General features: G+C 48.3%; 1 protein-coding gene across 2 annotated transcripts in view; it reads right to left on the reverse strand.

The window, feature by feature from the left end:
- Nucleotides 1–618: 618 nt before the first annotated feature.
- STAT5B (signal transducer and activator of transcription 5B) overlaps nucleotides 619–22,831 on the reverse strand; it is a gene marked incomplete at both ends in the record, with an annotated part of 31,303 nt that continues 9,090 nt past the window's right edge. For both annotated transcript variants that reach the window (XM_080713859.1, XM_080713858.1), the window contains 14 exons: nucleotides 619–745; nucleotides 1,622–1,726; nucleotides 2,022–2,073; nucleotides 7,600–7,770; nucleotides 8,611–8,741; nucleotides 8,939–9,033; nucleotides 10,812–11,018; nucleotides 14,557–14,649; nucleotides 15,576–15,698; nucleotides 15,775–15,862; nucleotides 16,450–16,629; nucleotides 16,898–17,053; nucleotides 17,384–17,535; nucleotides 17,695–17,825. In XM_080713859.1, the coding sequence (XP_080569985.1) occupies nucleotides 619–745; nucleotides 1,622–1,726; nucleotides 2,022–2,073; nucleotides 7,600–7,770; nucleotides 8,611–8,741; nucleotides 8,939–9,033; nucleotides 10,812–11,018; nucleotides 14,557–14,649; nucleotides 15,576–15,698; nucleotides 15,775–15,862; nucleotides 16,450–16,629; nucleotides 16,898–17,053; nucleotides 17,384–17,535; nucleotides 17,695–17,825 (1,811 nt within the window). The remainder of the gene's footprint in view (nucleotides 746–1,621; nucleotides 1,727–2,021; nucleotides 2,074–7,599; nucleotides 7,771–8,610; nucleotides 8,742–8,938; nucleotides 9,034–10,811; nucleotides 11,019–14,556; nucleotides 14,650–15,575; nucleotides 15,699–15,774; nucleotides 15,863–16,449; nucleotides 16,630–16,897; nucleotides 17,054–17,383; nucleotides 17,536–17,694; nucleotides 17,826–22,831) is intronic.

Genomic DNA, 22,831 nt, shown 5'->3' on the forward strand with positions numbered 1-22,831 from the left:
GTTAGATGGGTTAAGTGTTTGGTGAAAAGCCACCACCCCCTCATACCTGCAACCTCCCTCGCCCCAGCGCTCTTCGCCCTTCCTGTGAGCCCTTCCTCCATCTGACCCGGGAGCACAGGGCAGAGCGGGGAAGAGGGAGGGCTGGCTTTCCTTGTTCACTCTGCAGAAGACGAACACAGACAACAATGGTGATGTATCATTGCCTGGCAGTGAGGGCTCCCCAGAGAGGAGGCACAGGTTCCTCCCTTTGTCCTTCTCTTACTCAAACAGCCACATGTCAAAGTCCAGTCACCCTAAAGACACATGGCCAGGTTCCAGGTTCGTGGAACTAACTTACTTTTTGCACAAGGTGAAAACAAGCAGGGCCTGTCTGCGGCGCCGGAGCTCAGCTGGGATTAGATGGCAAGGGGCAGACACACCACGACGTGCAAACTCACGCACACACGCACACACTCACTCCCTTCACTGGTGCCACCATGCACAGACACTAAAGTCACAACTAGTATTAACACTTCACATTATGAGTATTGTATCCAAGAGAAGCGGTTCATGGAATTAAAACATCCACAAGGGTGCTTCCTCTGGGGAGGACGCAGGCGCTGCAGGCGGAGGGGCCGGTCACGACTGTGCGTGAGGGATCCACTGACTGTCCATGGGCCGGCCCAGCAGCTCCTCCACTCGCCGCGCCACGTCCATCGTGTCCTCCAGGTCGAAGTCCCCATCGGTGTCCAGGACGGCATCCGGGCTTGGGAGGGAAAGACGAGAGATGAAGGAGGAGAACGGTTGTCAGAGACTGCTGGAGCCCCAGGGCCTCACTGGAAAAGAGCTGCTGATCTGGCAATGGGAGGAGCATCCTTTGCCAGCTGCTCTACACACAGACCCAGACCCCAATACCCACCCAGCCACCGCAACACTGGCTGTCCACGCACTTCCAAACCCACCCGGTCCTTTTTTCTACCCAGGGCTCTTCTACCTCCTGGCCATACTCCCAGATCTATTTTTTTTTTTTTTTTTTGTGGTACTGGGGGTGGAACCCAGAGGTTTTCTACCTCCGGGCTATGCCCCCAGACCTAATTTATACTTTATTTGGAAACAGGGTCTCACTAAGTTGCTGAGAGCCTCACTAAATACCTGAGGCTAGCTTCGAACCCATGCGATCCTCCTGTCTCAGCCTCCCAAGCACAGCGATTACAAGTGTGCGCCACCATGCCCGGCCCAGACCTATTTTTTATACTTTATTTGGAAACAGGGTCTCACTAAGTTGCTGAGAGCCTTACTAAGTAGCTGAGGCTGGCTTCGAACCTGTGCGATCCTCCTGTCTCAGCCTCCCAAGCTCTGGGATTACTAGCATTCGCCACTATGCCTGGCTCCACCTGATCCTTATACACAGCAAGAAAGAACTCTACTTTCAGAAAAGGGAACAGACAGCCATGTGACCACCTGACTTTAAACTACAGGTAGTTTCTGGCTGAATCTTTCTTCTATAGACCTGAGCTCAGGCCTGGCTGCTGGCCTCAGTCCTCGTGGAGCCCTGGGGTCCTCTGCCTACTGCTCTCCAGGGCTCCAGCATGAGCCCAGGGCCCCAGACCTCCCCCGGGGACCCCACAAGAACATGACCTACTTCTGTGGGTACATGTTGTAATGGGCCTGGGGGCACACAGCCGGGGAGGGGGCCTGGTCCATGTACGTGGCGCTGGCCCCGGCGTCTGCAGATGCGTTGACAAACCTGCAGGAAGAAACATAACAGAGTATGAGCTGCCAGGAAGGCTCAAGGTGGCTCACTTAGGGAGGGGTTCCGGGGGCATCTTTATGTCTTTTTGGGGATGTTGAAGGACAAAGTGCTCCACGGGGCCCTGGATATAGGAGTGGGACCCTTGGGTGCTGGCCACAGCACGATCAAGCAGGTTTTCCAAGGGATGGAGACGCTGGCCCAGCAATGTGAAGGGGGTAGTGTTAGGTGTTGAAAGAGGGGGGGGGTAGAAAGAGTTAACAGGACCCCAGAGCTGGCCCTGGACACTTACTCAGGGACCACTTGCTTGATCTGTGGCTTTACGTATCCATCCACTGCTTTAGCTGCCAAGGGGAGAAGGTAGTGAGAACCAAATTCTCAAATAAAATAAAAAGTATCTTCCTTAAGAATCACATCTTTTCTTGGGTCAAGACACAGCCACCTGATTTTACCTCTCTGTTAGGAGATCTGGCAGAAGAGAAACGCAACACTAAAACTGAAAGTCAGATATTTTCCAGGCTCACTGGGATGCTTGCTATTTATTTATTTATTTATTTATTTATTTATTTATTTATTTATTTATTTATTTCTGGGGATAGAACCTAGAGGCATTCTACCTTCAAGTTATACCCACAACCTGATTTTCTTATTTTAAAACAGGGTCTCACCAGGTTGCAGAGGGCCTTGCTAAGTTGCCATGGCTGGTTCAAACCTGCAACCATCCTCTCTCAGCCTCCCAAGTACTGGAATTATGAGTGTGCACCACCATGCCAGGCTTGGAATATTTTTAAAAACCCTGCACAGAAATTATCTACTTTCCCAAAAATCTAAATCAAATGTTAATTGCATACTAATTATAAAAAGAAAAAGTATTTCCAGGTGTGGTGGCACACGCCTATAATCCCAGTATCTGGGAAGCTGAGAAAAAAAGACTGCAGGCTCAGCTGGGCATTGTGGCACACACTAATCCCAGCATTCGGCAGGCTGAAACAGGAGGACTGGGGTTCACAGAAAGCCTCAGCTACTTAGTGAGGCCCTTCGCAACTCAGTGAGACCCTGTTTCAAATAAAAACTAAAAAATAAGGCTGGGGTGTAGCTTGGAAGTAGAATGTCCTTGGTTCCATCCCCAGTACCACAAAAAAAAAAAAAAAAGAAAGAAAGAAAGAAAGAAAGAAAGAAAGAAAGAAAGAAAAAAGGAAGAAAAGAAAGAAAGACTGCAGGTGCAAGACCAGCTTCAGAAACTCTAATCAACCTAGCAAGAACTTATTTCAAAATAAAAATGAAGCCGGGCGTTGTGGCACACGCTTGTAATCTCAGCATTCGGGAGCTGAGACTGGAGGATGGCGGTTCGTGGACAGCTTCAGCTACTTAGTGAGGCCCTCCGCAACTTAGTGAGAACCTGCTTCAAAATAAAGAATTAAAAAATAGGACAGGGGTTGTAGCTCAGAGGTCAAATGCCCTTGGGTTCCATCCCCAAACCAGCAAAATAAATAAATAAATAAATAAATAAATAAATAAATAAATAAATAAGATAAGAAAACCTGGAGGTAGAATGCCTCTAGGTTCATCCTCCAATCCCCCCCCCAGTTTTTTTTTTCTCTCTCTCCCTCTCCCTCTCTCTCTCACACACACACATACACAAGAAAACAAAAAAATATCTTTTAAAGTTTAAAGCTAGCCGGGCGTGGTGGCGCACGCTTGTAATCCCCGCGTTTGGGAGGCGGAGACAGGAGGATCGCGCAGGTTTGAAGCCAGCCGTGCGCGCTGGCTTAGGAGACCCTGTTTCTAAATAAAAATATAAAAATAGGTCTGGGAGTGTAGCCCGGAGGTAAAAGGGCTTCCAGGAACCCCAGTACCACCAAAAAAAAAAAAAAAAAAAGTTTAAAGCTGGCTGGGCATGGTGGTGCACGCTTATAAACCCAGTACTTAGGAGGCTGAGACAGGAGGATAACACGGGTTCAAAGCCAGCCTCAGCTACTTAGTGAGGCCCTGTTTCAAATAAAGTATAAAATAGGCCTGGGAGTGGAAAGCTCACTAGCTGAGGGTAGCAAGCCCCTGTGTTCCATCCCTAGTACCACAAAAAGGAAGGAAGGAAGGAAGGAAGGAAAAGAAAACAAAGTTTAGAGCTGAAGATGCAGCAGAGGGACAGGATTTATTTCCCGTACCCTGGGGGCAGTATTAGGACCAGTAGAGAACACATTTCCAGCCATAAGGAAGAATATTATGAATATTATTGTAAGTGGAGCTGCCTGGCTCCCCAGTAGGCTGTCCTGGGAAGAACTTATCATGAGAAGGTTTCAGGCAGAAGGTATACAAATACTGCCAGGGAGCTCACTGGAAAATCTAAGCACAAGGCAGCTCCTGACTCGACCTGACCTAAAGTCTCCATCTTGTGTATCTTCTCTTTTAGGAACGAGGTGGCCGCGGCTTCCACACCTGCGCACCTTTCACGGCCTGTGGTTTCTGCATCTGGTGGTGACCTGATGACTCTCCCAGTGAGCACTCAGTGTGGGGCTGGCTGAAAGCACCCGAGGCTGTGTCCCTCATGCTGCAGAACCCCCATGCAGGGAAAACCTGAGTGTGATCTGGTTGGCTGTGGTTACCTTCTTTTCTCTGTGTGTGTGTATGTGTGTGCACACGCACATGGTGCTGGGTATTGAACCCAGAGGTGTTTTACCTCTTGGCTGTACCCCTAGACCTTTGTGTGTGTGTGGTACTGGGAATGGAACCCAAGGGCTTTCTATATGCAGGCTACACTCCTACACACACACACACACACACACACACACACACACACACACACACATTTTTCTTGTGTGTGTGTGGTAGTGGGGATGGAACCCAGGGACATTCTAACTGCGAGCTACACTCCCAGGCCTATTTTTTAGTCTTTTTATGTTTGAAACAGGGTCTTACTGAGTTGCAAAGGGCCTCGCTAAGTAGCTAAAGGTGTGAGTGAACTGCGATCCTCTGGTCTCAGCCTCCTGAATGCTGGGATTACAAGCGTGAGCGACTGTGCCCCGCTTCCTATTTTATATTTGGAAACAGGGTCTCACTAAGTTGCTGCGAGCCTCACTCAGTAGCTGAGGTTGGCCTCGAACCTGTGCGATCCTGTGTCTGCCTCCCAAGCGCAGGGATTACAAACCTGCGCCACCAGGCCCGGCTCCCCCACCCCTTTTTAAATTTTGAACGAAGGTCTCACTAAGTTGCTGAGGCTGGTCTTGAACCTGCGATCCTATCTCAGCCTCCTAAGAACACAGTTACCTTTATAAGAAGTTGGTTATAGAAACTCAGTTAAGTAGGTGGTATGAGCGTGACAGTCTGATGTGGGTGAACAAAGCCTTGCTTCCCAGTCACCTGAGTGCAGGTAATAGTGCCCCTGAGCCCTTATAAGTCAGGGGAGTCACAGCTATTAACAGAGGAAGCGTTATCAGGAAGAGAGAAATGTCACATGGTTCACTCATGGCTTGTCCTAACCTGCTGCTTCTCGGGCCTCACGTGTCACCTGCTGCCTTTTCACAACACCTCGTGTACTTTGTGCTTTACAGCCTACAGAGACTGGGGATTGAACCCAGCGGTATTCTAACTTTGAATTCTACAACCCCAGGCCTATTTTCTTTTTATTTTGAAACAGGGTCTAAGTTATTAAGAAGCTATTTGTTGAGGCTGTCTTTGAACTTGCAATCCTTCTGTATCAGCCTCCCAAGTACTGGGACTACAAGCGTGTGCCACCATGCTCAACTCTACAGAGAATTTGACAGACTGGCAGAAAAAAAGAAGAAAGAAAAGAAAAAAAGAAGAAAAGTTGGGTTTAGTGGGGCACACCTGTAATCCCAACTACTCAAGAGACTGAGATAGACAATTACAAGTTTGAGACTAATCTGGGAAACTTAGCTAGACCCTATCTCAAAATGAAAAATAAGATCTGGGTGTGATGGTGCATGCTTGTAATCCCAGTACTTGGGAGGCTGAGACAGGAGGATCACAGGTTTGCAGCAGCCTCAGCTATTTAGTGAGGCCCTTCGCAACTCAGTGAGATCCTGTTTTAAAATCAAGAATAAAAAATAGGTAAGGCTGGGGGTATAGCTTGGAGGTAGAATGCCTCTGAGTTCAATCCTCAGTTCTACAGAAAGAAAAAAGAAAAGGAAAGAAAAAAAAAAGAAAAGAAAAGGAAAAAAGGGCTGCTCAGTGGCAGAAAGCCCCCTGGGTTCAATTCACAGTGCCACAGAAACAAAAACAAAGGCTGCATAAAATAGGATTTTAAAGTCTAGATTATGCTGGGCCTGGTGGCACAGGTTTGTAATTCCAGTACTTGGGAGGCTGAGACTGGAGGATCGTAGGTTCGCAGCCAGCCTCAGCTACTTACTGAGGCCCTCTGCAACTTAGTGAGACCCTGTTTCAAAATAAAGAATAAAAAAAAAAAAAAAAAACAGAGCTGGGGGTGTCGCTCAGAGGTAGAATGCTCTGGGGCTTCATCCCCAGTACTGAAAAAAAAAAAAAATCTAGGCTGGGGGTGTAGCTCCATGGTAGAGTATGAGCTTAGAATATATGAGGCCCTGGGTTCCATCTCCAGCAAAACACACACACACACACACACACACACACACACCCCTCTGTAAAGAAAATGCTTTATAGATTGGGATTAGGCTTCCACAGAAATGATGAGTCTTTGCACTTCAGCAAAATAAAAAAATTAAATGTTAAAAGAATAATTACACATGAAGAAACATATATAATAAAGGATTAATATATTTCCTACGTAAAAGTAACTTTAAAAGAAAAATGAGCAAAGAATATGAACATGCACTTCACAGAAAAATACAAATGGTTACTAAAATAGTGGTTAAAAAAAATATAGGCTCAGCCAGGCATGGTGGCACACGCGTGTAATCCCCGCGCTTGGGAGGCGGAGACAGGAGGATCGCGCAGGTGCGAAGCCAGCTGTGTGCGCTGGCTTAGGAGACCCTGTTTCCAAATAAAAATGTAAAAATAGGTCTGGGAGTGTAGCCCAGAGGTAGAAAGGCTTCCAGGAACCCCAGTACCACACACACAAAAAAATTATATATATATATATACACTCTGGCCGGGTGTGGTGCGACACACTTGTAATCCCAGTATTTGGGGGCTGAGATAGAAGGATGCAGTTTCAAGGCTAGCTTCAGCCTCTTGTGAGGCCCTCCACAATTTAGTAAGACCCCGTTTCAAAATAAAGAATAAAAATAGGACTGGGGTGTAGTTTGGAGGTAGAATGCCCCTGGGTTCCATCCCCGGTACTGCAAAAAATAAAAAATTAAAGTGTTTGAAGCACTTCACATGAATTAACTCACTTAATTTTCATGACACAAGAAGTAGAAACTGTTACTATTACTGTGTTAGGAGCGAGGTGATCAAGACAGAATATGCTTAAGCATCTGGAGTCTGAAAGAAGGAAGATGATGAAGTGGAAGAGTGGGAGCCGCTCAGCCGTCTACAGTGGCTGATCGCCAGAGAGTGATGTGTGATCGGCTTGCTTTCTGATGCTCTTACGTTTCCTAAAAATTCTACAGTAAATGTGGAACATAAACAGACTCAGAAAACAAAACCATTTCTGTTTTGAAAAATAAAATTTTACCTTTCTCATTTGATTTGATCTAACTTGTATTAAATGCATTTTGTTTTCCTTCTGATTTGGAACTTGGGACCAGTGACAGATGTATTTTCTGTTATGACTGACAAATCTGGCAAGGGGCTTACATTTGCCCTACACATGCTCAAAAAGCAGTGACTAAATGATAACTGTGTGAGTTTCATGTAACACACACACACACACACACACACACACACACACACACAGTCACAACAAAATCAAATCAAAATGCGAACATTGTTACCAGTGGCAGGCTCGCAGGGAACTGGTGTGTAATATTTGGAGTACACTTCATCTTTTGGCCGGTCAGGAAAAACATATATAAGGTAATTCAAGTCCCCCAAGCGATCAGCCAGAGACCGGATGGAGAAGTCTCTGGTGGTAAAAGGCATCAGATTCCAAAACATTCTTTCCTCTAGATCAATAAAATGAGATAATCACATTCTAACCATGATTTCTGAATACAAAATCTTAACACCCAAATATAGTACAAATTCAAGTTCACTAAAATTGGCCCAACAGAAATATCCATTTTAAAATAACCTAAAACTGTGGATAAAGTAGCTTTTAAAAGCCCCAGGTAGATAAGCTGGTAATGCACATATCACTTCCCTAGAGATAGAATGACCTCAGGTTGGTTCAACTTCGAGCACTCTCTCTCTCTTTTTAGAAGAAACGGTTCTTTCTGACCCCAATCCCTGATTCTCTATGTACAGGTATTTGAGTGAGGAAGCATGCCCACAGCCAAAAAAAGCACAAGAGCTACTGCAAAATTTGAGCCACAAAAAACAAACTAGCAAACTGCTCTTATATGCTGAGGGTCAGAGGAAAGAACCAGCATTCTTGGTAGGAATGGCCAATAGCGAGGCCCCCTTAGGTTAATTAGGAAAAGGGAACAACTGAAATAGCGCTTATTACCACTCTGAGGACTCAAATTCATCAGAGTAATTCTTCACTGAAAGAAGCTCCGGATTGAGTAATAATAAGACTAACATTTCAAAAGGGAAGCAGCTGGGATTTTGCAGTCTGTTGTATTGCATGGTTACACTTTTGTGTTTCCCAAAATAAGATTTTTTTCCACAGGCTGTGGTATTATAAGCAGCCATGTCACGATTATATGGCTGTGTTTCCTATAATTAGCACTCGCCCCAACAAACAATAAGTACTTGATAAATTGTTGAAGTAATTTTGCAACAAAAGCAGCTGACTTTGGACAAAAAGCCAAGGCATGTCTTAAAAAGGGCAGGACACTCACGAGAATCAAACTTCCAAGCAATGGTGATGCCACCGATTTCTGAGTCACTGAATCTCAGCAGGAAGGTCCCATCTGGCTTGTTAATGAGGAGGTCATGGGCCTGTTGCTTGTTCACAAAGCCCAAAATGGCCCTGGATCACAAAGGCCAGAGAAGCAGAAGGCGATATGTTAATGCCAGGAGGAAAACTTGCGTATTCTACTCCTGTGCCTGTAGTCCAGTTAATCCAGGCTGAGGGAGGAGGATTACTTGAGCTCATGAGTTCAAGATCAGCCTGGGTAACAGCACAATTCCCATCTCAGAAAATAAGGAAGGAAGGAATGTTCTTACCCATCATTCCAATGAGGCTTGAGATGTTTCTTTAACACTTCCATCACACCGTCAAACCACTGCCAGAATGTGTAATTCCGTCCTGGCAAATTCTCCTGGTTGGAGATATAACAAGGAACATCAAGATGCAAGAGTAACATTTGGGATCTGTGCATATACTGTAACCGTGAACGTTATCCGGAAAACAAACATTTGCAGTATCAGAAGCGTACGAATATCACTGCCCACCTCAGCTCCACCCAATGGTCCTACCACCAAAACGACGAGGTGGAAGAGAGCAGTGACAGGAGGAGTCAACGCGGGTTACCGAGCGCAGGGAGCCTCCCGACACACACTTCACCTGGATATGGGCTGCTTAGTCTTAGTTCCCGGTTTGCTTGTTCTTTTTGGTGGTACTGGGGATTCGATTCAAGGGTGTTCTACTTCTGAGCTACACCTCTCACATTTTTTATTTTGAAGCAGAGTCTCAAAATAAAATTGCTGAGGCCTAAGTTGCTGAGACAGGACTCAAACCTGTGATCCTCTAGTCTCAGTTTCCCAAGTACAGGGCACATGCCCTGGCTATTTTTTTTTTTTTTTTTTTTTTTTGCCGGTCTGGGGATGAAACCCAGGGACATTCGACCTCTGAGCTACAGCCCCTGCCCTGTTTTTTATTCTTTATTTTGAAACCGGGTCTCACTGAGCTGCAGAGGGCCTCACTGAGTAGCTGAGGCTGCCCGCAAACCGCGATCCTCTGGTCTCAGCTTCCCGAATGCTGGGATTACAAGCGCGCGCCACCACGCCCGGCGGCCCTGGCTATTTTTGACATGAGGCCTGTGACTAGCGGCATCAGCATCACCCAGGAGCTTCTGAGAAATGCACATTTTCAGGGCCCATTTCAGACCTGCTGAATCACAGCCTGCATTTTAACAAGATGCCCATTTTAACAAGATGACCTGGATTAGATCACAATGTAAAGTCACAGAGAAGGTGACACAGATGTTCCCCATATCGGCCAAAATTAGTTATCTGGTTCCACTAGAAGGCAGGGGCCTTCTGTAATGACAAAGACAGACCACTGAGACCTCCTGCTTCCTTTATGAAGCCTCCTCTGATTACCAGCAAGCCTGCTGGCCGATTTATTAACACTAAACCATTTAAGACACTCAGAGAACATGAGCGCTTTAAATTATGGGCATCTGCTGGGCATGGTGGCGCACGCTTGTAATCCCAGCATTTGAGAGGCTGAGACAGGAGGACTGCGCAGGTTCAAAGCCAGCATCAGCTACTTAGTGAGGCCCTTTGTAACTCACTGAGACCCTGTTTCAAAATAAAACAATAAAAAATAGGGCTGGGGGTGTAGCTTGGAGATAGAATGCCCCTGGGTTCCATCTCCAGATCCACCCAAAAAAAAAAAAAAAAAAAAAATTATGGGCATTTAGGGGGGGAGGGCAAGGCATAAGAAACCAAAACTTAATTGAAAATCAACCAAAGATCTAACATAAATGACTAGAGGAAATGTCTTCTTCGTTGGCATCCCCTTCTGTGAGTTGAGGCACCACAGGAGCCCGACCTGGCCTCACGCATCGGGAACATCAGAGAGTGATTCTCCTCATCCCCAAGTCTTGTCTCATGGTTAGGCTCGTGTTTGATTTGCTCTACACACAAAGTTAATACATTAATTACACACAAAGGCCCACTAATTTAAACTATGTAAAGATGTAATTTTTTTATACAAGACCTGGAAAACCTTCAAGTTTTCTATCTATTCAGAAGCTGCTATTACTTTGGTACATTTTATTAGAAATGTAAAGAACAGGGCCCAGGCAGGGAGACTCCTGAGGCATCTGGTTTGAGGGATTGACCTAAGAGCAGCTGGCGGCAGCTTCCTCACCCTGTTGAACTGGGACCAGGACACGGGCATGCTGTTGTACTCCTCGAGGTGGGCGCTGCTGCTGTTGAACAGTTTCTGCGCCAGGAACACGAGGTTCTCCTTGGTCAGGCCGCGGTTGCTCTGCACTTCGGCCTTGAATTTCATGTTGAGCGCTTCGCATAGCTGCGGCCACAGCACTTTGTCAGGCACGGCAAATGGCACCCTGCCCTGAGAGGGAGGGAAGTCAGAATCTTAGGATTGATTTCCCCGAAGCTGCGAGAGGAAAACAGCGCTGGCTGGAAGCAGCTACAAGGGCTGCTCTTGCCAGTCCGGAAACGGCCCAGCCTTCCTTGGGGTCCATGGTGCTGAGAAGGCAGGAGGCGCCACTTTTTTTTCAGCACTAGGGATGGAACCCAGGGGCATTCTACGTCTGAGCTACACTCCCAGCTCTATTTTTTTATTCTTTATTTTGAAACAGGGTCACACTGAGTTGCTAAGAGCCTCACTAAGTAGCTGAGGCTGTCTGCGAACCGAGATCCTCCTGTCTCAGCCTCCCAAATGCTGAGGTTACAAGCGTGCGGCGCCACGCCCTGCAGGAGGCTCCACTTTACCTTCTTCACACATGCTGCCCACAGCTCACCCCAGGCTAAGCATGCTGTTAGGAAAGGAGTGGCTGACCCTGCAGTTCAACCCCAAGTTCTGATACCATGAAAACAAGGCATAACTAGGGTCTGCCTCTTATGGGGGAAAAGCATTGGGATTTATTTATTTTTGCAGTACTGAGAATTGAACCCAGGGGCATTCTATCTCTGAGCTACACCCCAGCCCTATTATTATGAAATAGGGGCCCACTAAGTTGCGGAGGGCTTTAAGAGTTGCTAGCTGAGAACCTGTAATCTTCCTGAGATTACAAGCACGAGCCACCACACCTGGCCTACTTTTTATTTTGAAACAGGGTCACACTAAGTTGCTGAGGACCTGGCTAAGTTGCTGTGGCTGGCCCTGAACCTGTGATCCTTCGGTCTCTGCCTCCAGGTGCTGATATTATAGGTATATGCCACCATGCTTGGCTGTCACACAGAATTTAAAACTCGAAAAGACTTGTTCTCCAGGCAGAAAAAGAAAATGTGCACATGCATGTGTACACATGTATGTGCACATGTATGCGGACACATGAATGTGCACATACATGTGCGCATGTGCATGTACACATGTATGTGTAATACTTGCCCCTGACCTGCCAAGAACTCTCGCTCAGAGTGAAAAAATCTGGCATGAAAGAGTGGAAATTTCAAGTTGGCAACTTTATTGAGAAACAGGTTGATATATGAGCCTTATTTTTTTTATTTTTAATTTTTGGTCCTGGGGGTGGAACCCCGAGGCCTTCTACCTCTAGGCTATACCCTTAGACCTCTTTTTATATTTTATTTGGAAAAAGGGTCTCACTAAGTTGCTGAGAGCCTCACTAAGCTGCTGAGGCTGGATTTGAGCCTACAATCCTCCTGTCTCAGCCTCCCAAGCGCGGGGATTACAAGCGTGCGCCACCACGCCCAGTGGAATACGAGCTTTTAACAAGTCGCTTTTCATTCCATTCAGCCAGGATGCTTCATTTTAATAATTAAGTGGTACTAGGGATTGAACCCAGGGGCACTCCACCTCTGAACTATACTGAGTCCTTTTTTTTTATTCTTTATTTTGAAACAGTATCTCAGAATTGTGCAGGGCTTCTGAACCTGTGATCCTCCTGTCTCAGTCTCCTAAGCACTGGGACTAAGAGCATGCACCAACACACCCAGCTGCTTCATTTTATTTATTAGGGTTGTTTTGTGTGTGGTGTTGGGGATTGAACTAAGGGGCATTCTATCTCCAACCTACACTCCACAGCCCTATTTTTATTCTTTATTTTGAAACAGGTCTCACTAAATTGTAGAGGGCCTCACTAAGTAGCTGAGGCTGGCCATGAACTGGGTTCCCTCTCAGTCTCCCAAGTACTGGGATTACAAGCGTGTGTCACCACACCCGGATTTTTTTTTTTTTTTTTTTTTTGAGGTACTGGGGATGGAACCCAGCAGCATTCTACCTCTGAGCTACACCGCCAGCCCTGTTTTTTTTTTATTCTTTATTTTGAAATAGGGTCTCACTGAGTTGCAAAGGGCCTCACTAAGTAGCTGAGACTGTCTGTGAACCCGGATCCTCCTGTCTCAGCCTCCCAAATGCTGGGATTACAAACATGCACCACCATGTTATTTTATTTTATTTTATTTTAATTGCTGTATTGTGTGTGTGTGTGTGTGTGTGTGTGTGTGTGTGTGTGGTACTGGGGATGGAACCCAGGGGCCTTCTACTTCCAGGATACACCCTCAGACCTATTTTATATTTATTGGTACTTTTGAAATGGAACTCAGGGGCATTCAACTTCCAAGCTCTACCCCCAGATCCATTTCTTTTATTCTTTATTTTGAAACAGGGTCTCATTGAGTTGCAAAGGGCCTCAATAAGTAGCTGAGGCTGTCCGTGAACCACAATCCTCCTGACTCAGCCTCCCAAAAGCTGAGATTACAAGTATGTGCCGCCACGCCCAACTTTATTTTATATTTGAAAACCGGGTTTCACTAAGTTGTTGAGAGCCTCACTAAGTTGCTGAAGCTGGCTTTGATCCTGGGATTTTCCTGTCTCAGCATTCCAAGTACTGAGATTACAAGCATGCGCCACCACACCTGGATGCAAAAATTTTTGAGTAGGTAGTTACTTTCCATGATATGAAACCAAAAACACAAAGGTTTTTTTGTTTATTTGTTTTTTTGTGGTACTGGAGATGGAACCCAGGGGCATTCTACCTCTAAGCTACACCCTGTCCTATTTTTTATTCTTTATTTTGAAAGAGGGTCTCACTGAGTTGCAGGGGGCCTCACTAAGTAGCTGAGGCTGTCCTCGAACCACGATCCTCCTGTCTCAGCCTCTCAAATGCTGGGATTACAAGTGTGCGCCACCACATCTGGCTCTATCCTTTTTCTTTTTTTTAAAGAAACAATATAAATGGTAGCATAAAACCCATAAGCTCTGTGTCCCCTTTATTTTTACTTAATACTGTTTCTGGGAAATCTCCTATCAGCACATGGACTAATTCAGTGTGTATAGCAGGGAGAGAAGGGGGAGAGGCTGGTCAGATGTTCATGGAGCAGCATTCTAGTGGGTTCAGAGAGTAGTTGTGTGTCGAGGCCCACAAAATTCTATCTGTTCCTTTAGACAAAGCAACTCATTCTTTGAGAGATCTGGAACGAACCATGGAATCTGAAACCTGAAAAGGACAACGAATGCTATTCTCATTTACTGGAAGAAGATGACAGGAGGGACATCTCAGATAAAGTAACTTGTAGAAGGAACCTAGGATTCCCAAACCCCATCCAGGGTTCCTCCAAGAATTCAAAACACTATTTCCTGAGTGTTGGCGATGTGACAAGCATCTCCCGGTCCCCATAATGAGCCTCCCGTTGACCATGGAGCACCATCAGGCCTGTGCTGCAGGCAGACTGGGAACTCCCACTTGGAGAGGCAAAGAGGACTTCTCAGGCCACGGTGAAAAGGTGGTGGAGCCTGGAAGCAAACCTGGCCCGACATCAAGCCCTTGGTCTTTCCACATTCTTCCTACTCGGCTTCCCATTAAGGGAAACAGCGCGCTCTCTGCGTTTCAGGGGATGCTGCATGGAAAAGGTTCGTGACAACAGGCTGGGACCCTGAGGCCCACAGGCCTGAGGGATCCACTCACAGGCTCTGCAAAAGCATTGTCCCAGAGGACCGTGGCCGTAGCATTGTTGTCCTGGCTGCCATGCACAATCACCACCACCGGGAGGGACAGGGTCTGAAAGACAGAAGAGAAAGGCTGAGCGCTCACGGCCTCAGGCTTGTCCCTTTCTTCCTCATTACTGAAACGTTTTCAACTCAAGTTTCAGTGAGTGGCACCCTCAGGTTCAGAATCTGAATGGCTCCAGGAATAATACGAAGCTGCACACTGGTGCAATCTTTTTTTTTTTTTTTTTTGGTGGTACCAGGGCTCCTGGAAGCCTTCTACCTCCAGGATACACTCCCAGACCTACTTTATTTTTGGAAATGGTCTCTTAAGCCAGAGCGGCTGGCTTCGAACCTGCGCAATCCTCCTGTCTCTGCCTCCCAAGTGCAGGGATTACAAGCGTAGGCCACCATGCCTGGCCCACTGGTGCAATCTTAAAAACTTTAGGTATTTCAAAGGCAACAGTACTTAGATATTTCTGAAAGATAAATTTCTCATGGTTGCATGGAGAACAAGGGAGAGAAAAAAGAAAGAAGAAGGAGACACTTCCAGAAAATAAACAGTAAGAAATGTTTAAAACGTACCATAATCTCCCCTCAAGTTCACACTGAGCAATGAGCTCTATCATTCATTTCCCCACCTACCCTTCAGTTACTTCAATTCATTATTGTTTCTTCATGTCTTAAGAGAATCAGCGAGAAAACAGATCTAAGAATGAGGTCCCTCGTTTTCTATTTATCAACAGCCCCAAAGAAGACACTATGTGACCATGACAATTCTGTTGTGACATAAAGTACACAGCGCATACATGCGTGTGCACACACATACTGCATGCAACACACTCTTTCATACACATACCACACACATGCACATACATATACTCTCACACATATGCACAGCACACATACACATACCATGTACACACACACACACACACACACACACACACACACACACACACATACACACACCCCAGACCGGTTATGAGAAGGGTTTACCTTGACTTGAAATACCAGCTCATTTCCACCAACACTGAACTGTGATTCAAACAGGATTGTGAATTTTTCTTCTGTCACAGACTCTGCCCCACGACGGTCGGACCTCTTAATTCGTTTCAGAGACTGCAGAAAAGGAACATGAGATGATGAAGTCCTAAACACCAGGGAGAACACACTTCTACTCCTCTCCCCTGCTCACCATGTTTCTGAAGTGGGCGCTGAGGGTGCCTGTGGCTTGGTGATACTCCATCACGCAGCAGTTGTTCAAGATCTCGCCACTATAATCACTGAAATCAGAGAGACCAGCGCTGAAATTTTACAGGTCTCAGTACATACATAGTAGAGAATATATTTGGGGTAGTAGGAAATATAGAAGACTGCTAAAATTTGCATAATTTAGAGGAAATAGTAGATATAGAAACAAAAAACAAGTGATTTTCTTTCTCTCTTTTATTTTTTGGAGGGGGTACCAGGTATGAAACCCAAAGGCCTTTTACTTCCAGGCCACACCCGGAGACCTATTTTATTTTTATTTTGAAACAGGGTTTCACCAAGTTGTGGAGAGCCACACTGAGTAGCTGAGGCTGGCTGCAAACCTGCAATCCTCCTGTCGCAGCCTCTCAAGTACTGTAATTACAAGCATTTGCCACCATGCCCAGCTCAAGTGATTTTCTTGAACATAGCCCTACTAAATGAAACAATACTATCCTCACTAAAAGAACCCCCTTATCTTCATTCTCTGACCCAGAAGAGTGAATGGAGATTAAACGGCTTGCAGAATTATTATTTTCCCATTGCAGGGAACTGAGGAAAGCATCACAGAGGTAGGTGGAGAGGGAGTGGGAGGGGAGAAGAAGAGGGAGAGGCGGCGTACTTGCGGGTGTTCTCGTTCTTGAGCAGAGACTTGGCCTGCTGCTCGCTGATGATGGTGGCCTTCACCTGCGGGGGGTTCATGTGCACATTCAGCTTCCCGCCCACCAGCAGGCGCACGGTGGCTGCGAACTTGGTCTGTGTCTTCAAGACCTGGGGGGGCTGCTTCTCGATGATGAACGTGCTGCAGAGGACGACAGTGACGGACGCAGATGAGACGGCGGCCGACGCGAGGGCCCCGAGAGGGGAGGACCCCCCACCCCAGCGCAGCAGGGAAGGGGCCTGGCCTCCGTCCAGGGAGGCTCCTCAGAGTCAGGCACAGCCAGGGCCACGGCCCACAGCAACTGGACACGCAGTGGGTGGGCTGAGGCGGACACAGACAGGGCCGCTGGTCTCCATGGCCCCGGGACTCCCACGTGCCAACCTGGAGGGGGGGCAGAGGCAGCAGTCACCTGGTCACCAGGGCCGAGATGATGTCTGTGATGGTGGCGTTGACCTCGGCCAGCATCTCCTCCACCGGCCCGGGGATGGGCAGCTGCTGGCACAGGTGCTCGGCCCTGCGGATCTGCTGCCGGTTCTGCCAGATGATCTCGGCCAACTTCTCACACCTGCGAGGAGCCCCAAGGCCCACAGGGGGATGATGGCTTCTCCCCTGACCCACGCCAGAGGCTGGAAGGCTCTGGGTCTGGGGAGACCCCGGGACACAGCTCCACCCCGCACAGCCAGGAGCACACATGCACTCGCCACCCACCAAGCCACCGAGCCACCAACACAAGAACAGGGGTCCAGCCGAGCCCGTGACTCCCTGGGGGAGGGCACAGAGAGGACCAAGCCATAGGGCTGGGGCGGGTGGAGTCAGAGGGCTCGGGCAGAGCAGCCGCCGCTCACACCAGGGCGGGAGGCAGAAGGGGCCCTGCGCCCGCCGCCCACAGCCTCACCAGGACTGCAGCACGTCCAGGCTGCCCTCGGGCGGCCCGCCGTTCCCGGCCAGCTGCTGCCGCCGCTTCCACTGGATCAGCTCGTCGTCCAGGATGATGGTCTGCTGCTTCCGCAGCAGCTGCAGGGTCTTCTGGTGCTTCTCGGCCAGCTCCTGCGGGGAGGGGCCGCCCTCCGGCCTCAGAATCCCAGGGCGCGGGAGGCCCAGGCCGGCCCTGCCCTCTCCCCTCTCCCCTCTCCCCGCTGCTCTGCCTCTGCCACCCAGGAAGAGGGGCCTGGCCTCCTGCTCCGGGGTCGCCTCACCCCCACTCACCACGCGGTACTGCTGCAGCGTCTGCGCCTCGCGCTGCAGCCAGGCCTCCAGGGACACCTGCTTCTGCTGGAGGGCCGACTCCCGGCTCAGGCGCTCCTGGGGGTTCAGCTGGGCCAGCTGGGCAAACTGAGCTGGAGAAAGGGACAGGACAGCCGCCACGTCATCTGGTGTCCGGCAGGAAGCCCAGAGGGTCCGCACGCACCTGTTCTGGACTGAGACCCTCAAGGGTCCAGCCTTCATCAGTGGTGAGTCGGGGTCCTGCCAGCCATGGGTGCCCCGGGGGGGGGGGGGTCCCGGGCCCTGTGACTGCACCTCCCGCTGGGCAGTGGGAGCAGGTGCTCAGTGAAGTCAGCAGGATCCTGCCCTGCCTCCTGACCCCACGCAGCTGGCTCTGCCCTCCTCACAGCGTCTAGCTTAGACCCACTCTGCTGGGGTGTGATATGTTCCTCCTTTATTATCGGGGTGAACTTGGGAAAATTACTTTCTTTCCTTTGCCTCAGTTGTTCCAAATGTGAAACAGGAGAATCCTGGCACCTGCTCCTTGGGTTGCTGCGGAGATTAAATAAATGATGATTCAAGCCAGGTGTGGTGGAGCACGCCTGTAATCCCAGTAGTTGGGAGGCCGAGACAGGAGGATTATACATTCAAGGCCAGCCTCACCAACGTAGTGAGGCCCTATTTCAAAATAAAAAAATAAGCCATGCCGGGCGTGGTGGCGCACGCTTGTAATCCCCGCGCTTGGGAGGCGGAGACAGGAGGATCGCGCAGGTTCAAAGCCAGCCATGCTGGCCTAGAGACCCTGTTTCCAAATATAAAAGTATAAAATAGGTCTGGGAGTGTAGCCCTAAGGTAGAAGGGCTTCCAGGAACCCCAGTACCACCAAAAAAAATAAATAAATAAAATAAAATAAAATAAGCCAGTTGTGGTGGCGCACGCTTGTAATCCCTGCGCTTGGGAGGCGGAGACATGAGGATCACACAGGTTCGAAGCCAGCCATGCTGGCTTAAGAGACCCTGTTTCCTAATAAAAATATTTAAAAAATAGGACTGGGAGTGGAGCCCGGAAGTAGAAGGGTTTCCAGGAACCCCAGTACCACAAAAATAAATAAATAAATAAATAAATAAATAAATAAATTAATTAATTATAAAAAGCCGGGCATGGTGGTGCACACTTTTTTTTTTTTTTTTTTTTTTTTTTTTTGGTGGTACTGGGGTTCCTGGAAGCCCTTCTACCTCCGGGCTACACTCCCAGACCTATTTTATATTTTTGAAACAGGGTCTCTTAAGCCAGCATGGCTGGCTTCGAACCTGCGCGATCCTCCTGTCTCTGCCTCCCAAGCGCGGGGATTACAAGCGTGCGCCACCACGCCCGGCTATGGCGCACACTTGTAATCCCAGCATTCAGGAGGCTGAGCCTGGAGGATTGCATTTGCAGACAGCCTCAGCTACTTAGGCCCTCTGCAACTCAGTGAGACCCTTTTTTAAAAATAAAGAAAAAAAATTGGGCAGGGGGTGTAGCTCTGAGGTCAAATGCCTCTGGGTTCCTTTCCCAGACCCGAATAAATAAATAAATAGATAAATAAATAAATAAATAAGCAAGCAAGCCAGGCGTAGAGGCACACACTTGTAATCCCAATGCTTGAGAGGCTTAAGACAGGAGGATTGCACAGGTTCGAAGCCATTCTCACCTACTTAGTGAGGCTCACAGCAACTTAGTGAGACCCTGTTTCCAAATAAATATAAAATAGGACTGGTGGGTGTAGTCTGAAGGTAGAAAGCTCCTGGGTTCCAACCCCGAGTACCACACAAAAAATAATGATAATAAAGAGGGCTGGGGGTGTAACTCGGAGGTAGAATGCTCTTGGGTTCCATACCCAGTACTGCAAAAAATAAAAAAAATAAAAAATAAAGTAGGTCTGGGGGTGCAGCTTAAAGGTGGAATGCCTCTGGGTTCAATCCCTAGTACCACCAGTCAATCAGTAAACAATAATACAATTATTATTATTATTATTATTATTATTATTATTATTAGTGGTGGTACTGGGGTTCCTGGAAGCCCTTCTACCTCCAGGCTACGCTCCCAGACCTATTTTTATATTTTTATTTGGAAACAGGGTCTCTTAAGCCAGCGCGGCTGGCTGTGATCCTCCTGGCTGTGATCCTCCTGTCTCCGTCTCCCAAGCGTGGGGATTACAAGCGTGTGCCACCACGCCCGGCTATAATACAATTTTTTTTTTTTTTTTGGTGGTACTGGGGTTCCCGAAAACCCTTCTACCTCCAGGCTACGCTCCCAGTATCTATTTTTATACTTTTTTAAAATTTGGAAATAGGGTCTCTTAAGCCAGCGCGGCTGGCTTCAAACCAGCGTGATCCTCCTGTCTCTGCCTCCCAAGCGCGGGGATTACAAGCGTGCGCCACCATGCCTGGCTATAATACAATTATTAACTGCGGTTATAATGCACCAATAAAAGCACATTAAAAAACAAAACAATGATACAGAAAATGTGCAGGGAACCCCCGGACAGGCCTGCACCCTGAGTAGAGTGGTCCTTATAGTGGACGGGGACAGGATGAGAGGCAAGGGTGACAGGGACAGCCTCCCTCGCAGGCAGGGAGCCGCATCTGCCCCCCCCCCCCTTTGTCTTGGCCTTGAACTCAGAGGCTCCTCCTAGGCGGGTGAGTCTGCCCAGGGGCTAGATGGTGCTAGCTCTACTCCTGGCCGAGGCGGGTCAATATGAGCTCAACCAACTGAGAAGGAGGGACAGACAGACAGAGGACAGAGAGTTACAGGGTCCCCAGACACAAATCAGAAGGATTCCTTAGGAAAAGGAGAGAGGGAGGAGACAGTGTCTCCCCACGCCGGCTCTCAGGATCTCACTGATGGTGGGAAGGGGAGTGAGGCCTTCCAACCGTTTTCAAAGTATCGACAAACAAATCCTAAACAGGGAAGGCAGGAAGAGGAAAGCAGGGAGCACCTGTGTATCAACTGCCCAGCTTGGAAATCAGGCACCTCCGCCGTCACAGCCACCTGTCCACCCTCCCCTGCTTGCACGCCCGTCCCTCCCCCAGGACACCGGCTCCTGAATGCTGGGATCGTCCCTCCCAACAGCCCTCTCAACGGCCCAGCAGCCCCGCTCAGGCTCAGGCCGCGTGAAGAAGATGTGCGCCCTCGCAGGTCCTGGTCAAGCCCTAGCCGGCTTCCGAGGGCCATGTCACACTGACCTAGTCTGTGCCCTGGGGTACACACAGGCTGGAACAGACAAAAGCAACGCTAGACAGCCAGGAAAGCCCAGAAGTGGAACTTGGGACTGCGGTACCAATCTCACTGCAGGGCGCTGAGTCGGCAGAGTGTTATGAGGTTGGGGCTCAGGAGAGAATCCTGATGACTCCCTTGGGAATCCTGCCAGCGGGGGCGGGGTGGCGGCGGCCAACGCCTGGGCCGGCCTCCCATGTGAGTGACTCACTTAGGTGTCTCCTGGCCATCTGCCGGCACTTCTGGGGAGGAGGCCAGGGGAACCTAAAGCAACTGCTCTGTTCTACCTGTAGAGAGCTGGGCCTTCGTTTGTACAAACAGATTAATAGCTTGCGCTGTTTTTGGTGTGTGTGTATGTGTAAAAGAAAGACACACAAAGACATACACCACGGATTGAATCCAGGGGCATTCTACCTCTAAACTACAACCTCAGACCTATTTTTATTCTTTATTTTGAGACACAATCTGACTAAGTTGCAGGGGGCCTCACTAAGTTGCTGAGGTTGGCTGCGAACCTACAACCCTCCTGTCTCAGCCTCCCAAGTACTGGGATTACAAATGTGTACCACCATGCTGGTTGCTTTTTGCGTGTTTTTGTTGGTGTGTATATGTGTGTGGTGCTGGAGATTGAACCCAAGGTTTTGTGGATGGTAGACAATTGTTCTACTACAGAGCTATCCCCAGCTCTGTTCTGTGTGTTTAATAGTGAGGCAGGTAAACTTGACAAAACTAACATGTGATGGGTAGAAACCCACCCAGAATCCAAACCCAAACCCTTATGTAGGCAATAGAAATCCGGGATCATAAATACTGTCAGCATAGACTTTTTCTCCATAGAACCATAGCCTGAAATTTCCTGTTCCTACTCTAGGAAGGGGCTGTCATTTTTCTGGGTTAGTTGGGGTGGATTCAGAAGGAGGGAGACATGTTATAATCATCCTGTCAACATTTACTCAATATATTTCATGTTTTGGTCATTGTGTTGTGTCAGGGTACAAAGATAAAAGACACAGTTCCTCCTCAAAGATTTATAGTCTGCGAAGACAGGGAATCAAAAAAATACTGTTGGAAGCAGGGTGTGGTGGTGCATACTTGTAATCCCAGTACTTGGGAGGCTGAGACAGGAGCACCACAGGTTCTCAGCCAGGCTCAGCTACTTAGTGATGCCCTCCGCAACTCAGTGAGACCCTGTTGCAAAACAAAGAATAAAAGCCGGGCATGGTGGCGCACACTTGTAATCCCAGCATTTGAGAGGCTGAAACAGGAGGATCATGGTTCGAGGCCAGCCTCAGCTACTTAGTGAGGCCCTTTGCAACTCAGTGAGACCCTGTTTCAAAATAAAGAATAATTAAAAAAAAAATAGGGCTGGGAGTGTAGCTCAGAGGTGGAACGGCTGAGCGTGTAGCTCAGAGGTGGAATGCCCCTGGGTTCTGTCGCCATTGCATCAAAATAAAAATTGTTGGTGCGGTTATGAGATGGAGCCTGCCACACAGGCTCTTAGGGGAGCACACTGTGTGTGTGCTGGGGGTGCTGGCTGGTGGGCCATGGAGCCTCTGAGGTTTTGAGCAGGGCTTGGGAGCAGTGAGAAGAAACTTAAGGCTCAAACTGCCAGCTTTCCACAGGGTCGAGAGGGGTCACTGATGGGGCTCCCGTTGCCTCATGACTGAAGTCCTCTGTGCCCTAAGTAGCCAGCAGTTGTGTCCCAGGGTAGGGGAAATTTGTCTATAAGAACTCACTGAGGTAAAAAAATATATGTGGCCACAGGAAAGCCTCTCTGAGTAACTGCCCAGCAGCGATCACCACCAGCACAGCCCCTTATGCCACCCTTTAAATGTGGTTTATACTTGTTTATTTTTTGCAGTGGTGGGGATCTAACCCAGGGCCT

This window comes from Muscardinus avellanarius (assembly GCF_963383645.1).
Source record: "Muscardinus avellanarius genome assembly, chromosome: 16".
In the NCBI taxonomy this organism is placed as follows: Eukaryota; Metazoa; Chordata; class Mammalia; order Rodentia; family Gliridae; genus Muscardinus; species Muscardinus avellanarius.